This window comes from Herpailurus yagouaroundi, unplaced genomic scaffold (genome assembly GCF_014898765.1).
Source record: "Herpailurus yagouaroundi ecotype Mexico unplaced genomic scaffold, PumYag 205, whole genome shotgun sequence".
Taxonomy (NCBI): Eukaryota; Metazoa; Chordata; class Mammalia; order Carnivora; family Felidae; genus Herpailurus; species Herpailurus yagouaroundi.
This window is the reverse complement of record NW_024412436.1, coordinates 13,506,813-13,524,413: the sequence shown is the minus strand read 5'-3', so window position 1 is coordinate 13,524,413 and position 17,601 is coordinate 13,506,813. Positions and strand designations below refer to the sequence as shown.

General features: G+C 51.6%; 1 protein-coding gene across 1 annotated transcript in view; it reads right to left on the bottom strand.

Moving 5' to 3' along the window:
• ACBD3 (acyl-CoA binding domain containing 3) overlaps positions 1–17,601 on the bottom strand; it is a 33,483-nt gene that overhangs the window by 3,845 nt on the left and 12,037 nt on the right. Inside the window, exons 2-7 of the mRNA XM_040451905.1 lie at positions 12,859–13,000; positions 12,073–12,213; positions 9,130–9,288; positions 7,467–7,641; positions 4,770–4,956; positions 2,207–2,491 (exon numbers count right to left, since the gene is read on the bottom strand). Of these exons, the coding sequence (XP_040307839.1) occupies positions 2,207–2,491; positions 4,770–4,956; positions 7,467–7,641; positions 9,130–9,288; positions 12,073–12,213; positions 12,859–12,926 (1,015 nt within the window). The 5' untranslated portion in view covers positions 12,927–13,000. The remainder of the gene's footprint in view (positions 1–2,206; positions 2,492–4,769; positions 4,957–7,466; positions 7,642–9,129; positions 9,289–12,072; positions 12,214–12,858; positions 13,001–17,601) is intronic.

Below are 17,601 nucleotides of genomic sequence, written 5' to 3'. Positions count from 1 at the left end.
AGAGCAAACGACACTCTGATAAAATAGGCCCAAATCCAATTTGCTTTATCGCAGCAATACTGAAGTGTTTGCAAATGGGAAATACAGAGTCATTCAAAATGCAAAACCCTTAGGGCGCCTGGGTGGCTCAGTCGGTTAAGTGGCCGACTTCGGCTCAGGTCATGATCTCACGGTCTGTGAGTTCGAGCCCCGCGTCGGGCTCTGTGCTGACAGCTCAGAGCCTGGAACCCGTTTCAGATTCTGTGTCTCCCTCTCTCTGCCCCTCCCCCATTCATGCTCTGTCTCTGTCTCAAAAATAAATAAATGTTAAAAAAAATAATAAAAAACAAAACAAAACAAAATGCAAACCCTTGCCTATAAGGATACCCATGGATTATTGGTCCATTAACCCAGGATCCCGATTCTGTTCAAAATCTATAAAACTGGAGGCCGCTGGGATACATGAGCAGCGCACCTTTCGTCAGTTAAGCAAAGACTCGGGACCTGGCAACACTAATGCCAGTGACGAATCTGGACAGGAAGGAGTTACCGGCCACAGAGGAAACCAACCCCTCTGGCTTTGAAGCCCGAGTGGAGAAAACCCAAGACAACGAACGGGAGGACTGGCCTGCCCTTCCCCCTTAAACCAAGCTACGAGGACCCCCATCAAAAGCGCAGTGGCCTTTGCAAGGGGGCACGCGGACAAACGCGGCCTGGGAGCTCATCTCCCAAAGGAGACAGGCTCTCTCCTGGCAAACATCTCCCGGGAGCCGGAAATCCTCACTGCGGTCTCTGTCCACACAGAGGGACGAATGGATTAGCTGCAGACGGCAACCATCTCATGACTGGGAAGGGCACAGGCACCGGGGACTCCGTTCCCACCCGAGGGGCACCGAATGCTAGGGCAAAGGTCCGGGGTCACGGTCCCACCTCTGGACAGGCACCGGACCCCAGCCCTTTTTACCAGCGCCCTTCCCAAAATCGAGAGCCCCCAAACGACTCAGCGGAGGGCTCACACCGGGAAGCGGCCTCCCTCTGAGAGGCTCCAGCAGGCAGGCCTGGAGAAATCTGTCTCCTTCCGAACCGAGAATGCCTCTCTCGGATTCACAAAGCCCTTCAGAATCACGACCGTCCGCACACAAGCTCCCCTTCCCAGACCCCTGCGGTGCCCGTCCTTCTGGTGCAGGCAGTGCTTTCTCTCGCTGCCGCCCCCTCCGCCCCGAGACAAGGCCGCTGCGGACAGAATGCCACGTGAAGACAGAGCTCCCCCTCCAGGCCCCGGGCCCACGCGTGTGTTTCCCTAAGTGACCTGAGGGCCAGGCGTGCGCACGTGCGGTGATGCGGTCCCACTGCCCACCTCGGAAGCCGACTCAACTTTTAGCCTCCCTACAACTACCTCTTTTAATCTACCCCAGCGGGATCTCCGTGAAACACCGCCAGCCCTCTCCAGGACAAACGGTCTGTTCACAAGTCAGCCGAAAGGTGAGCTGGGCCCCAGGACGGGGGAGGTGCCTCTCCACTGTCACGGTCAGGACATTCCTCCCATGCCGCCCCCCACCGAGCTGACGTACGGACCCAAGCGCCCAACTAGTACGCGCACAAGCCCCGGGCTCTCGCTTCCATGCAAACAAAACCAAGGAGACCATCTTCTCAATTAGTAAGCGTGTATCTTATAACCTACCTCCCAGACGAGAGAGTTTACACTGCTCTTGGAAACACTCCGTTTTGCTTAGAGAAAATAAAAAATTACTTTCCTGTAAAATGGGGAATGGCTGAAATTTTTCTTTAGCTACGATATTCTGGCATGAGCTTCTGTATCTATGTAAAAACAAAGTCTTAAGAGTAAAATCAAAAAAGCGAATGATCAGAAATGTAAGTTTAAGTAAATTCCAGAGTTGGCAGAATTTCTTGCTTACTCTTTAAAAAATTTTCAGAATCATCTTGCCAATTTGGCTTTTCAACACAAAATGCTCAAAGTAAAACACTATTCAGGAGGCAATAAAACGGCCCCCTGCCAGAGAGCCCTGCTGGGCACTACAACAATGTCCCGTTCAGGCCCCAGTCCCTTCCGGGAGGCTGGCCTGTCCCTCAGCCTTTATGGCTAAGGTCACACTAATGAAGACACGAATCCCTGTCGCAGAAGTGTTAACCAAGAAGCACGAGGCGGGCTGATGCGTGACACCCCCCACCCCCCTCGGCACCTGCCACTGCGGACCCACGGCCTTACCTTCCTCTTCCTCGTCGTCGTCACTGGACTCGCTGACGTGCACGCTGACAGCAGTGTTTGGAGAGTCTGTCCATTCAAAGTACACCCCAAATCCAATGTCATAATTGTCTGTAGCAAATTCCCAAAAGAGATACGATCCCTCTTCGTGGGTGGGGACGCGAACGGTGACCACTTCTCCTCGGCCCACTGTAATCACGGAGTCCGCGTCCTGCCGAATCTTCTCTTTGAAGTCTTTGATCTGGGGTCGTGTCCACATGGACGGAGCTGCTATTACTGGAAGAGATTCTAAAAACAACAGGAATGCAGGAATGACACACGCTGAAGAGGACGAGCCTTCACCTGCAGGCACCGAACCCGCACACTGCCCCTGCCCGCCCCAGGCAGGCGCACCAAGGGCCATCTGGTCTACCGCAGTTGTACTTGGGGTTGAGGACTCCGAGGAACATACGGGTTTCCCGTGGAAGCCTCCCCCCCACTGGCTACATCTGCCAATGTCACCAGCTATCCAGAGGCCACCACACCACTTCAGGGGACAAATGCAATCCACAATCTAAGAAGTGATTTTTTTTTTTTTTTCCAACACTCCGATTACGTATGGGGATTTAAGACTGACCCTGGAAAACTTGTAGCTGGACCCAGGAAAATATTCTAATAAAGAAGGGAGACCCAGGGGCCCCGGATGGCTCAGTCGGTTACGCATCCAGCTCTTGACCGGCTCAGGTCATGATCTCACAGTTCATGGGTTCGAGCCCTATGTTGGGCTCTACACTGGCAGTGTGGAGTCTGCTTGGGATTCTCTCTCTCCCTCTCTCTCTCTGCCCCTCCCCCACTTATGTGCACACACGTTCTCTCTCAAAATAAACAAACTTAAAAAAAAAAAGAAGATGGGGCGCCTGGGTGGCTCAGTCGGTTGAGCGTCCGACTTCGGCTCAGGTCACGATCTCGCGGTCCGTGAGTTTGAGCCCCGCGTCAGGCTCTGGGCTGATGGCTCAGAGCCTGGAGCCCACTTCCGATTCTGTGTCGCCCTCTCTCTCTGCCCCTCCCCCGTTCATGCTCTGTCTTTCTCTGCCTCAAAAATAAACATAAACATTTAAAAAAAAAAATTAAAAAAAAAAAAGAAGAAAAAGAAGGGAGATCTGGATTTAGGAATAAATTCACTTTTGGATCTGGACAAAGAAAACCGGGCTTCGACTTCAATCGCTCTGTCAAAAACAAACAAACAAAAACAACAACAACAACAACAACACTCTTGACCTCTGAAGTCAAGTTCTAGAGGCTATTCTAAAGGAGCTCAAAGAAACAGAAAACCTCGGACAGGACTGGCCCCACTAGGGACTGAACAGAGAGGATTAAGTCTTGTCGCTGAGCAGCGTTTATGTGCACCAGACTACTCAGGTTTTCCAGATGTGGTCACAGAACCTTTGACAAAGGTGCATTTGAAAATACTGACAAACGTGGGGCGCCTGACTGGCTCGGTCGGTAGAGCATCTGACTCTTGATCTTGGGATCGTGAGTTCGAGCCCCACATCGGGTGTAGAGATTACTTGAAGAAAACAAAAACAAAAAACTGATAAACTCTTACAGGGAAAAAAAGAAGATGGGTTAAGCCAAGCTGTTTTCTGTTACTCTAACAAGACAAGGCAGATGTCTGAAACCGCCTTTCTTGTGAACCACACCACCGCCCAGCCGTGTCCCTGACACGCTCTCCCTTCCTTCCTCAGTTAGCTCCTACTCTGGCTTCGGCTCTCGCGGCTCAGTCGTCTTTTCCCCAGGAAGCCTCTGCTGACCTCTGTGACTAGGTCACAGTCCCCTCATCACACACTCTCCACCTACGACCGCGGTACTCTAGTTTCAAAACCACAGGTAACGCGTGACAGGCAGCCTCCGAGACGCACCCCACCCCGTGAGCCTCACCTCTGGGGACTCACGCACTTGGGAGGTCGCCAGCCACCATGTCCCGGGGCCGGTATGTGGGACCAAGAGAATACAGCAGAAGCGCGGACACGTGATTTCCAAAGTCAGAATGTAAGAGACGTGCCACCTCTGCGTTGATCTCTTGGACCGTGTTCCCTGGAGGAGAGGCTTCACGGGGCAAGGAACCGAGGTCTCCCGCCAAGAGCCAGCCCCGACTTGCCGGTCGGGAGAAGGAACCACCCTGGGCAGAACCTCTGCCCCCTGGCAGCATCCTGACCCACGGGACCAGGACGACCACCGCTCGGCTGAGCCGCGCCTCCGTTCCCGAACCCCCCGTAATCCCTCACCCACCGTGTGAGACGACGACCACTGGTTACCCGTGAGCTGCGAAATTTGGGTCTTATTTGTTACACGGCAGCAGATAACCAACACACAACCCCAAGTGTCCAAAAGACATCCGACCTGCCCTTCCTTCCATGCTGTCCTAATGGTCACCAGAAGCATCAGATTCTGACGTAAAGGGTAAAAAAGCATCCAACTCTCACAAATAGGTAACTGCTCTCCGAAGCTAGTTAGCCGGACTCCCGACGTGCCTTCCGTGAACTCAATTACGACCTCTGGACAGATCAACACAGAGGCCAAACCATACCTTTTGGTCCATTCTCCACGGCTTCTTCTGCAGCTTCTGGTTCGAGGTCTTTCTCAGAGCTGTCCGTGTGGGCTTTGGCCTGTCCGTTAACCGACGTCCTATCACTCGGCACAGCTGCATTCACCTTTGCCGGCGTAGGCAAAGCGGCTCCCCCAACCGCTACCTCCTGCTGCTTCTGGAGCGCCGCCTGCGAGTGGAGAAAGAGTGAATATCCGCTGACCGGGCCAGCATACCACACGTGAGCCCTGGGGCAGACTCTGGCCCATGTCTGGGTCCTACCAAAGCACTCTGCTCCAAGAAATTACTAATAGACTTCACCCACTGTATCCCATCTGTGATGAACGTTACAGATGTGACATCGGAGTAAAAGCTAAAAACGATCCAAATTATCATGGACAAAACCTGCAACGGAAGGTCACGTTTGCGTGACCTGAGGATCACTAGAAAAACTGACCGGGAAAAATTAAAATAGAGAGAAATAATCAACCCCAAATACAACCGAAGGTAAACACTGAACACAGTAACATTTGTTCTTAAAACGGACAGAAGATCTCGATCAGATTCAGAAACCTACAATCTGAATCAGGAAAATTACACTGGGTAGAAAGAAATGATCACGAAGGAAAACTCACAAAGGCAGAAACTATCATTGGTAAAAGCTCCCTTCCGGGCCTTCCCTCCCCCTCCCCCCGCTGTAAGCGCTATATGACCAGCCTCACCTAGAACACTGCAGATGTGCTTTGCCTGTGTGTCAACGTTATCCACTTGGAACGTATAATAAATGCTCTTTTTTGTGTCTGGCATCTTTTACTAAACATTATTTCTGTAAGGTTCATCCACAGAGTGGTAAGTAATTGTAATTTGCGCTGCTAGGACATTTCATTGTGAAATTACAAAATTCATCTGTTTTACTGTTGGTGAGCCCTCGGGCATTTAAGTAACTTTAAACTAAAACAAGAGGTCATAAGTAAGCGTATGTTTATGAAAGTAGAAAATAAAGCACAGGGGAAAAAGCGTCGGTAATCTCACGGTTCAGGACAGTGACGCAATTTAGCGTATCTGTATTTACATTTAACGTGTCACCTGCAAACCGACTACTTCAACGAACAGCGACACTTTCTCCGGTGCTAACGCAGGCGAGTGATACACGGAAGACTTCAAAATACCTTCTTCCGAGGCCCGCATTCTCAGTCTTTCCCCATCAGTCTCCAGAAAGAGTACCAGCGTCCAGAAAAAGAGCGTGCAACCAACCCAAGTGGGCAAACCCAGAACACTCAGTGAATGACAGGCAAGCAAAAGAAAGCATTTCTGTTGGTGATCAGCAGGCCCGGCTCACACGGTCGCTGTCCAGGAGGCCACGCTTGAATTCCTCCAGCAGAGCGAACCCCCTTGGGGATCCCACTGTTCACCAACGGATTCTAACTATCACGTAGAACAGACCATACCTCTTTCTTTATATCATCTCTCATCTGTACTTTGGGAAGTTTTAAAAGCACAGGAAGGTATAGGAACAATCACCCACGTAACTACACCTCCACACGAACAAGTCTTAGCATTCTGTCACTTTGCTGAGTATTTATAAAGAAAATTAACACTTTATGAGGGCTGAGGTTTCCTCTGATCATTCCCCAACCCCTTTCCTTCTCCATTCCCAACGACATCCAATATGGTCGATCACGGTAATCCAAATTACGGATTCCAGTTCTTTCTGGTTCTCTTTCCAAGATTCTTGGTTTGCGGGTATCTTGATTTGCAAGGTTCTTGACTGCAAGATTCTGTTCTCTTATTTAAACGACAGCAACCTCTAAACGGGACGGGGCGTGTGAGCCACCCTGCTGAAAAACTACCTCGAGGCCCATCACAGAAGCAGGGACGGGGGTGGCAGGCTAAAATAAGACACGGGCTTCCGAGGACAGCAGAGAAACCCCTTGGAATAAACTCGGTGAGTGTCGTCTTCATCCTCTCACGCACGACAAAAATCTGCCTTTTCCCGCTCAGTAACGCTGAAGACCCCAGGGAAGAGGTACTTGAAGCGAGGAGTGAGTTTTCAAAGAACTTAAAGAGGTTGGCAAGACGACGAGGGACGCAGAGCCACCGCCGCGCCCCACGTTCTCCTCGCTCTGACTTTTGGACCGGCAACGGGTGCTTTAGGAGCGAAAACTCCACGAGTAAAGCGGCCAGGTTAACTCCAGAGGCAGTCACGCCTCGGCCCGATGGGCAACGCGAGTGTCTGACCGGCCCTCTGCTGGAGGCACCGGACACTTTCATGTGGCAGCTCGCTCTGTGAGGGGAACGGGACAGGCACCGGGACGTTCATCGCCTTCTTGCGGACCAGGGGAAAGGGCGGGAAACTCAGACGGCAGGCGACGCATCTGAGAGGCAACAAGACAACGGCAGAGCAGAGCCGGGACAGGATCCGAGTGTCATGTGACCCCGCCCCACTGCTGCGCCTCTCCCCTCCTGCACGGGGCAGGGAGCCGGAGGAGCACTGGCGGCCACGGCACCTGCCGCTGCCGTCAACGCGGCCAGCCCGGCTCTGCCGGATCAGCCGACGGCCTCCGGGGACGGTCCTCCCGCGGGCGGTGGTCCGGCCCGTGACCCCCCCCCCCCCCCCCCGCCTGCCAGGGCCGCCCTGGGAGACACTGCCCTCCCCCCGCTCCCCTCACCACCACCCCCCGCCCCCAGCCCCGGGCGCACCTGCTGCTGGGCCAGCTGCGCCTGGTACAGCTGCTGCATGTACTGCTGGTAGTGCTGCTCCTGCAGCTGGCGCACCAGGAGCTGCTGCTGCTCCGAGCTGCCCGGGTACTGCTGCGCCGCGTACTGCCGGAACTGCGCGGCCGTCTGCGAGTTCAGCGCCGCCATGATCTGCTGCCTGCAAAACGCGGAGAACGCCCGCTGGTCGCACCACGGCCGCCGCGCCGGGCCGCGCGTCCCCGCTCTCCGTCCCGACCGGCCGTCGCCCCTCGAAGGCTCCCGGCGGCCGACGCGGACCCGTCGGCCCGGGTCCCGGGCCCAGAGGAAAGGTCTCGGGAAACACGCTCGGCCTCGGGTCCGTCGGGAGGCTCTCCGAGGAAGAGCCAGCGGACGCGGAGGGTACTACGTGCCACCGGACCCGGCGCCGCCGCCGCGACGACGGACCCCGCGGCCCCCGGTGCGCGCCCCTCGGCCCGAGCGTTCCCGTGCGAGGCCGCCTGGCGCTCAGCACCCCGGCGGGGGCGAGGCCGAGAAGCGGGGCGCGGCGTCCAGGGACGTGCCGGAGATCACACCAACGGAGCGGCCGGGGCCGGGGTTCAAGTCCCGGCAGGCCTCTCGGACCTGGCCGCTGTCAGAGGGGGACTGGCCTCTAGGCCAGAGGGGAGACACTGAACCGTGGGCCGCGGCTTCTCGACCTGAATAGAGGAGGAGCAGCGAGGGGCAGAAGAGTGACTAGAAGAGGACGCGAGGGGCCCTGGGACGTGGAAAGAAAGCCAGTGAAAACCTGAGGGTCTCTTGCATTTAATTTAAAGCCCGCCTCGGGGCACCGAGTGGCTCAGTCTGTTAAGTGGCCGACCTCGGCTCAGGCCGTTGATCTCACGGTTCGTGGGCTCGAGCCCCGTGTCAGGCTCTGAGCTGTCAGCGCCACTTCGGATTCTGTGTCTCCCTCTCTGCCCCTCCCCCGCTCGCACTCTGTCTTTCTCTCAAAAACAAACATACATTAAAAAAAAAAATTTTAAGCCCGCCTTAAAGGAGAACACGGAAAACGGTATCCGGGCCCACCTGTTACTATAAATGTCTGTCGTGTTCTTCCAGATAGGCTCCACGTGCTTAACTCAGTTATGTGACCAACTCCACAAAGACCTCAACAGGCTAATGACAGATAAAGCAGAATGTCACAATGACACTGGGCCTGGCCGCCCCCAGAGTGGTGTACTCCTAGTCTCTCTCCAAAGCGGAACGAGGCCCGGGGTGGGTCGGGGACTAGCCCGACGCCTTTCCGAGGAACAACGAGAAATAACGAGACATCGGCGGACCCTCACGTTCTCTGCAGACCTTCCCCGACGTCTGCAGTGTTAAGCCCTTCCTGCCTGTACCCAGAGCTCCCTCTGCAAGAGCCGGTCCCCTGGGAGACGGCTGCGCTCACCGCCCCGAACAGGAAACGGTTTCGGGTCCCAAACCCCGTACTCAGAACGGCACCTGCCACGGGCCGCACCGCCCGGATTCTCTGTCCCGGGCCCGTGTCTCTGGGCCTCTCGGACTCTGGCCGGTCTGGCGGATGCACGAACACCCAGAGAGGGCAAAGCAGACGCACAAGCAGGGAAGCAAGACAAGGTCACGGGGACCCGGAGACAGAGCGAGCGGACGGCGGGCACAGGTGGCTCACTTCTGCTGTTCCAGCCGCAGCCGCTCCTCCTCCAGCCGCCGCCGCTCTTCCTCCTCCCGCCGAAGCCGCTCCTCCTCCTCTCTCCTGCGCTTCTCCTCCTCCTTCTGCACTCGCTCTCGCTCCTCTTCTTCCCGCCGCCTTCGCTCCTCCTCCTCCTTCCTACGGGGGAGGACAGACACCATGAGCGCCGCACGAGGGCTCCCGCTTCAAAATAACCAAGGCCGTCTTTCCCAGTGACCACGGACTCAGCCCCGAGAGGACGTGGTGGTCTTCTCACACTGCAGAACGTGCGCGCTCCGCCAGGAGCCATCTCCCCTCCGGAGCCCACGTCACCGCACGCAGGACCACGGCAGGGACATCGGCCACCGGGCAGCACAGAGAGGTGTCCGTCGGGAAGACACCACTGCAATCACTACCATACGCCCACAGCCCAAAGGTTTCCCAGCCTGGCGCCCTCCCAGCCCGGCACGGTGCTCTCGACACCAGTACAGAAGTGAACATTGCCCCTCTAGTGCCACGGAGCCACAAAACTACGAGTCGTGGCCGAACGTACTGATGTTTACTCTGCTCGTGTAATGCGAAGAGCAGGCAAATACAAAGGACGCCTTCCTGGGTCCGTTACCATCTGCGGAGAGAAGACGGCACTGACAGCAAAGCGGGGACAGGGCTCTGGCCTGTGCTTTACGTGTTGCTAATGAAAAACATTTATAGGGCACAGATCTGTAGGTTACTTCTGAGTTTAAAAAATATCAAAGCTTTCAGACACCCACTGGCTTAGTCGGTAGAGCATGAGACTCTTAATCTCAGGGTTGTGAGTTCAAGGCCCACGTTGCGGTGGAGCCTACTTAAAATTAAAATAAGGGGCGCCTGGGTGGCTCAGTGGGTTAAGTGTCTGACTTCAACTCAGGTCACGATCTCACGGTTCGTGAGTTCGAGCCCCGCGATGGGCTCTGTGCTGACAGCTCGGAGCCTGGAGCCTGCTTCGGATTCTGGGTCTCCTCCCTCTCTCTGCCCCTCCCTCCTTCACGCTCTGCGTGTGTGTCTCTCTCTCTCTCAAAAATTAACAAACGTTTAAAAAAATTTATTTAAAAAAATAAGTTACAAAGCTTTGAACATAAAAGAGAAAAAGAACAGCAGGAAATGCAGGCGCCGCCCCATCCAGCTCTGGCCCTCCCCTGGTGCCTCTCTGGCTACGCGCGGTGTGGACGGCAGGGTGGCTGAGGACGGGACACAGAAGACCTCTGAGGATCTGAGAAGACACCACACTTCTTGGTCTTACCACGACAACTGCTTGGGTCACCCCGCTTTTCTCCCAAAACTCCTATAACTGATTAACAACACATCCGAGCCACAGCCAAGGCTCAAAATACAGCGATAACATGACCTACTTGTAACCTGTCACAGCTGGCAGGGGGTAAGATGTTCCAAGGCCAGAGCGAGACTTCTGGACTGAGGAACTCTAGTCTTAAATGTTTTCAAGGAGTGCTAGATGAACTTGATCTCATGACAGAACTACAGTTTTAAAAAGAAAAATACAGGGGCGCCTGGGTGGCGCAGTCGGTTGGGCGTCCGACTTCAGCCAGGTCACGATCTCGCAGTCCGTGAGTTCGAGCCCCGCGTCAGGCTCTGGGCTGATGGCTCGGAGCCTGGAGCCTGTTTCCGATTCTGTGTCTCCCTCTCTCTCTGCCCCTCCCCCGCTTGCACACGCTCTCTTAAGAATAAACAAACATGTGGGGCGCCTGAGTGGCTCAGTCGGTTGAGCATCTGACTTCAGCTCAGGTCATGATCTCACAGTTTGTGAGCTGGCACCCCACATTGGGCTTGCTGCTGTCAGCACAGAACCCGCTTGGGATCCTCTGTCCCCCTTTCTCTCTGTCCCTCCCTGGCTTGCACGTGCTCTCTCAAAAAATAAACACTTAAAAATAAATATCTAAGTAAACAAGTAAATAAATAAATACGCAAATGAACGAACGTTTTTTAAAAAATCAAAACTTGTCCTTTGGATAAAAACAATCTTCTTTTGGATAAGTGCCTTCTGCAATGTCCGAAATGATTTCCTATCATCTTACACAGGAACGGACTGCACCTAGGGCTGTCCCTTGATGAGCCGGTGGTTACAACCACAGACACAAGGGCTGTCTACGTCCTTGTGCTGTGACGGAGAAGTTCACCTTCACGTTAAGTGGCCCTGACAGCTATCCTTCTCTAGTGTTTGTGCCTAGTTTTCACGGTTTCTGTCTTCTTCCTATCAGGCTGTTTTCTCTTCTGTTGTTTCCAATTCAGGTTAAGGTAGAACACCAGAGAACCAACTGTTTCCAAAGTAAATACAATCTGAGGAAAAACTGGTTTTATGGTGTCACTTTCATTACCCAGAAATTTTAGATAATCAAAGTCATCGGAAGTATACCCTGTAGATAAACGCGTTCACTGCAATGCTGCTGGACTCACAACCACGACAGAAAACCCCATAAACCTAAACAGCGTATTCAGCAACTCCCCCTCCAACCTCTGCAAATACCTAACAGGCCATCTGGGAGTCAGAGCCAATACGAATGTCTCCATAAGGCCGACCAAGTAGCACGGGTGACAGCCGTGCTACGGAGCACACTGTTCTAGAAGACCAAGGGAAAAGGCAGCAAAGGGTGAGTCGGACCAGGGGTGCAGGGTGGGGACGGTGGCCCAGGTTACGGGGGAGCTCGCTCAAAACCTCAGCGTGACCAGGAGGAGGAACGGCGCCACGACGGGGAGGAGGTGTCTGCGGAAGGGACAGCCAGGCGAGAGTGGCAGCCCAGCCCCCAAACTCCCAGGACAATCGGCCGCTCCCACCAGCGGGGCTGGACGACCGCCCTAAGGAGTGGGCACCCGATGGAGGACAGACCCCACACGCAGCAGCGTCGGGCCGGGCCGCACCAGGAGGATACGCGCCGTGCCCTCGAACCTCACCTTTTCTTTTCTTGCTCCTCCTTCTCGATTTTGTGGGACGCGACGTACGTGGAGAAGAGATGGCAACACCTGTTCAGGAGCTCGACAAACTCTACCATGGCGTCCTCTTTAGAGGTATTTCCCAGGGCCGCCCACTCTCTCCTGGTGGGAAAGCGGGACAGGTCACCTCCTCGCCACAGAGTGGAACGTGCCTTCACATAAGCCTACGCGCGAGCAATTCTCAATCAGAACTAAATCGGAGAGGGACCCTGGCATAAGGCAAAGGCTCAAGTCCTCAGTTTCAAAGAGCAAGCGGGGTTGACTGAACGAGCTAGGCCACGCGCGGCCCAAACTCACAGCCGTAACCGCGGACTGAACGCCCTGCGGGTCCTTTCCACGCTAGCAAAGGGGTACAGAAGAGTCCCTCTCCTCCTGTCACCGCATTTTAGTCGTAACTGAACGCGCTCCACGGTGCATTCTTTTTCTGCCACAACTCTGTGCGCGTCCCACAAGGACATGGCTTACTGTATACTTTATGTGGCTGCTTTTCGTGTTATTTGGGGAGGATCAACTTTAGCTGCACTTGTCTTATGTTCATAATCAGAGGAGTAAACTTCTGCCACATTATTTATGCAAACACATCTCCACGCCAAACACACACACACGTGAAGATTCCAGAAGCTGCGAGCAGCAATGTCTGTTTCAGTCTGACTCTAAGCTAAGGAGCCTGCTGTCTACATCTTAACCAACTGGCTCTCCACTCAACATTACTGTCGCTAAATCCGTTATACAACAAAACATCGTTACCTCCTGTCATTCCCCAACACATCAAAGAATCCAACCTCAGGACAAGTGTCTGGATTATATGGACCCATAAGAACCTGCTTATGCAGTGCCACAAGCTTCAGTTTTTCTTCGTAAGTGGGATGAAAGGCTTTGCCATCTTTTTCTGCAAGAAAAAGAAACACAAAAACAATCAGAATTGGCAAAAAAAAAAGTACTTTTGGTATCCGACGACGCCGTTTCGCTCTCTAAGGTAGTCACAAACTACCTGCGATAGATACAGATCTTACGGTGAGTTTTATTTCATATACTGAATTTTAATAGAGTCTAAGGCAGAAACCCTTTATGTGGAGTTGTTTGTTTTTAATGAAGCCAAACACCAATATCTATGTTAAAACTTCTACAGAAGAAACCAATCTGTCAAGCTAACAGGCACACACATACAAACTGTACCACCTGACATCTTCTACACATATTAAAACTTGTGCAACAATCATTTTTATAGTTATTTAACTTCATTTCAGAGAGAGAGCATGGGAGCAGGGGAGAGGGGCAGGGGTGGTGGAGGAGAGGGAGAGACAGAGAGAGAGAGAGAGAGAGAGAGAGGGAGGGAGAGGGAGGGAGAGAGAGAGAGAGAAAGAGTGAATTCCAAGCAGGCTCCATACTGTGTCGAGCCCAATGCGGGGCTTGATCCCACAACCCAGGATCACCCCCTGAGCCGAAATCAAGAGTTGGACACTCGGGGAGCCCAGGTGGCTCAATCGGTTAAGCGTCCAACTCTTGGTTTCGGCTCAAGTCATGATCTCATGGTTCACGGGTTCCAGCCCTTCATCGGGCTCCACCCCACGAAGCCTCTTTGGGATTCTCTGCTTCTCCCCCTCATCCTGCGCACTCTTCCTCTTTCCCTCTCTCTTTATTTTTTTTATTTAAAAAAAAATTTTTTTTCAACGTTTTTATTTATTTTTGGGACAGAGAGAGAGCATGAACGGGGGAGGGGCAGAGAGAGAGGGAGACACAGAATCTGAAACAGGCTCCAGGCTCTGAGCCATCAGCCCAGAGCCCGACGCGGGGCTCGAACTCACGGACCGCGAGATCGTGACCTGGCTGAAGTCGGACGCTTAACCGACTGCGCCACCCAGGCGCCCCTCCCTCTCTCTTTAAAAAAAGAAAATTTTTTTAAATTAAAAAAAGTAGTATGTACTGCCTACAAATTTTATCCTAGTACACAGTCGTCACCAAAATAAAATCACTGATGAGAAAAGAATGTGGGTTAAAGCTTATGAACAGGAAACTCAGCAGGGAAAAAAAAAAAAAAAAAAAAGCGGCCAATAAGCATCCCAACATATTTAATCAACTAGTCACGAAAATGGCAATCAAAACCATACCAAACCATAACCAAAACTTGTGCCGTGATATGGTCAAAAAAAGTCAGGTAACATCAAGAGCTGGTAAGACCGGGACAAAGAGGCACCCACGCTCCCGGACGATGCTGTTAAGTATACACGGTTACCTTGGAAGGTAACAGTTATGTTAGAAGTTTTCTTGGAAGACAAGTTAGCGACAGATTCCAAAATCATAAAGGTGCACACCCTGCCATCCAGTCCTTCCAATTCTCGCTCTCTCCCCTTCATACTGTCCCGAATACGGACAGAGGCACGTGCAGGGATATTCGCTGCCGCTGTGTGCTTGCCATCCTAAACAATCTAAAAGTTCTTCGAGAAAGAAACGGCTAAATAACGTAACACTTCTGGATTGTGGCATATATGACTTACAGGAAGTAGTAAGTGAAAAATGCAAGCGGCAGAAGATGATACACAGTCAGAGCACACAACACGCTTCATCAATCCTAAACACTCCCCCAACCACACACTTGAACATCTCTAAAATCAGATCTGGTTTTACCAGCTGCCATTTTCAAGTTACAAATAAGCAGGTTTTCTTTAGCATGTAAGAGATTAGGGAGTCTTAAAGCTTTTAAAAACGGGGCGCCTGGGTAGCTCCGTTGAGCGTACACGACTCCAGATTTTGGCTGCGGTCATGGTTTCAGAGCTGAGTTCGAGCCCATCGGGCTCCGTGCTGATAGCGCAAAAGCCCGCTTGGAATGGTCTCCTTCTCTTTCTCTGTCTGCTCCTCCCACGTGCACGTACTCACGTGCTCTCTCAAAAATAAACTTTTAAAAAACAGGAAAAAAAAGGATCTTAGAGTTGACACAATACAGCACGTAAACACACCCACATACATATTCTACAGGTACGTTTACATGAATGTAAATGCAAATTAAAAAAATCCAGGAGTCACATCACACCAAAGGAAACCGAAGGAGTCTCACAGAGAATTTAAGCCTTACTTGTCATTGTAATCTTTCAAAGGAAAATGTGCGGAAGAGTAAGCTGAACTGTTAAGAGGAGTTTCCTTTTTTTTTTTTTTTTAATATTTTTTAACGTTTATTTATTTTTGAGAGAGAGAGAGAGAGAGAGAGAGAGAGAGAGAGAGAGAAAACATGAGCTGGGGAGGGGCAGAGAGAGGGAGACACAGAATCCCAAGCAGGCTCCAGGCTCTGAGCTGTCAGCACAGAGTCTAACATGGCACTTAAACTCTGGAACCGAACTATGAGATCATGACCTGAGCCAAAGTCAGACGCTTAATCGACTGAGCCACCCAAGAGCCCCAGAGAACTTTTATATACTTCTATGTACCTGCACTTTTTTTTTCCAGCAAGAACAAACTCATGCGGTATTTGGAAAAAAATATTAAGAAAAAACACTGGGACACTGATCTTATTTATTTAATACAAATCGAAACAACTCAAGCAACCTGTGGACCTGCCATCTGTCTTTGCTACTGAGCAAACAGTATCACTAGACAGTTAGCACCAAGGAGGAACTTCCTCTAAAGCTTTTTGGACAGGATTATCAGAGTTATTTATTTACCAAGTAAGAGGCAATTCCCACTTCAAAATCTCTTAGAATGCTATTTCAGGGTGCCCGGGGGTCTCAGTCGGTTAGGCATCCGACTCTTGGTTTTGGCTCAAGTCATGATCTCACGATTCATTGGTTCAAGCCCTGGTCAGGCTCTGTGCTGACGGTGCAGAGCCTGCTTGGAACTCTCTCATATTCTCTCTCTCTCTCGCTCTCTCTCTGCTCCTCCGCCACTTGCGTATGTGCTCTCTCTCTCACTCGCTCTCAAAATAAATAAAAACAAACCTAAAAAAAGAAGAAGGTGTTTTTGTTTTTTTAAATATTTTTTTAAAATGTTTGTTTTTGAGAGAGAGAGAGAGAGAGAGAGAGAAAGAGAGAGAGAGATACAGCACTAGTGGGGGAGGGTCAGAGAGAGAAGGAGACACAGAATCTGAAGCAGGCTCCAGGCTCTGAGCTGTCAGCACAGAGGCCGACAAGGGGCTCGAACTCACGGACTGCGAGATCGTGACCTGAGCCGAAGTCGGACGCTCAACCGACTGAGCCACCCAGGCGCCCCATGTTTTGTTTTTTAAAGCCAAAAAGAACTACTCTAAGGATACCATTTTGAGCCTTATAAAAAGAAATTACGTGCTGGTGACTCAAGGTGAAGGGAGCCTAAGAAACAGCAGGGGTGGAGCACAGGAGGTACAAGTCCTTGCTTTGTTCAGTCAGGATTGCTGGGGTTTGTCGCTTTCTCCTTTAGGGGAAAAAAAAAGCCTGAATTGTATGGAAGTGGTTGCTCTGACCTAAATAAATGTAAATAAAGATAAAATCAGATGGAAACTTTATCCACTAGAAGACCAAACACTTTCCCGATTAGTCATGTAATATAGCAATTTTCAAACCTACACACACACACACACACACACACACACACACACACACACATTCCTACTTGCTGCAGGGAGAGGATTTGACACCAACAGTCTAGTAGATATCAACACAATTTTTCTAGCCTATTGACTACTACAGTTATTTCAGTGGAGGGAGGGTCCATTTCTTACCAGGTAATGAATTTACTCCTTTATTTCAAAGACCTAGCCCTGCAAACTAGGAGCAGGGGAAGAAGGGGGAGGGTAGGCAAACAAGGAAACTGTGACAGTTAATTAGCAAGTTGTCGGCCTAACCTCCCGCCCTAAAAAGTGACTCACCCACAGGCAGGGTGAGTTTCCGGATTTCTGAATGTCGTTTTAACATGCGCCCTTTTTACTGGAGCAGCATGGTACTCGTGACGTCTGGTCTGTGAGTTTGAGCCCCAGGCTGGGTGTAGAGATTACTTAAAAATAAAATTTCACAGGGGTTCCTGGGGGCTCAGTCGGTTAAGCGTCCGACTTCGGCTCGGGTCATGATCTCACGGTTCATGGGTTCGAGACCCATGTCGGGCTCTGTGCGGACACCTCGGAGCCTCGAGTCTGCTTCGGATTCTCTCTCTCTGCCCCTTCCCTGCTTGCACTCTGTGTGTGTCTCTCTCTCTCTCTTTCTCTCTCTCTCTCTCTCAAAAATAAATAAAATGTAAAAAAATAAATAAATAAAATCTCACACAAAAAAATAAAGAAAGAAGAATACATTTTCATTGTTAGCTCTGGCCCAGCGTCAAATTAATCTGTTCACCACCATGAACCCAAGCACTCAGCACCACGCTTGGTTCATGGGTACCACCTAACCCATGCCCGACTAAAGAAAAAACTAACTTCACAGGTCAATTTCTGTGAGAATTAGCAAAACGGTACATTCGTTCTTATCAACTGTACTGGCATTTCCACAGAATCATGTGCACACTTGTTCAAGAACTGTTCTATCATCTTTCGTT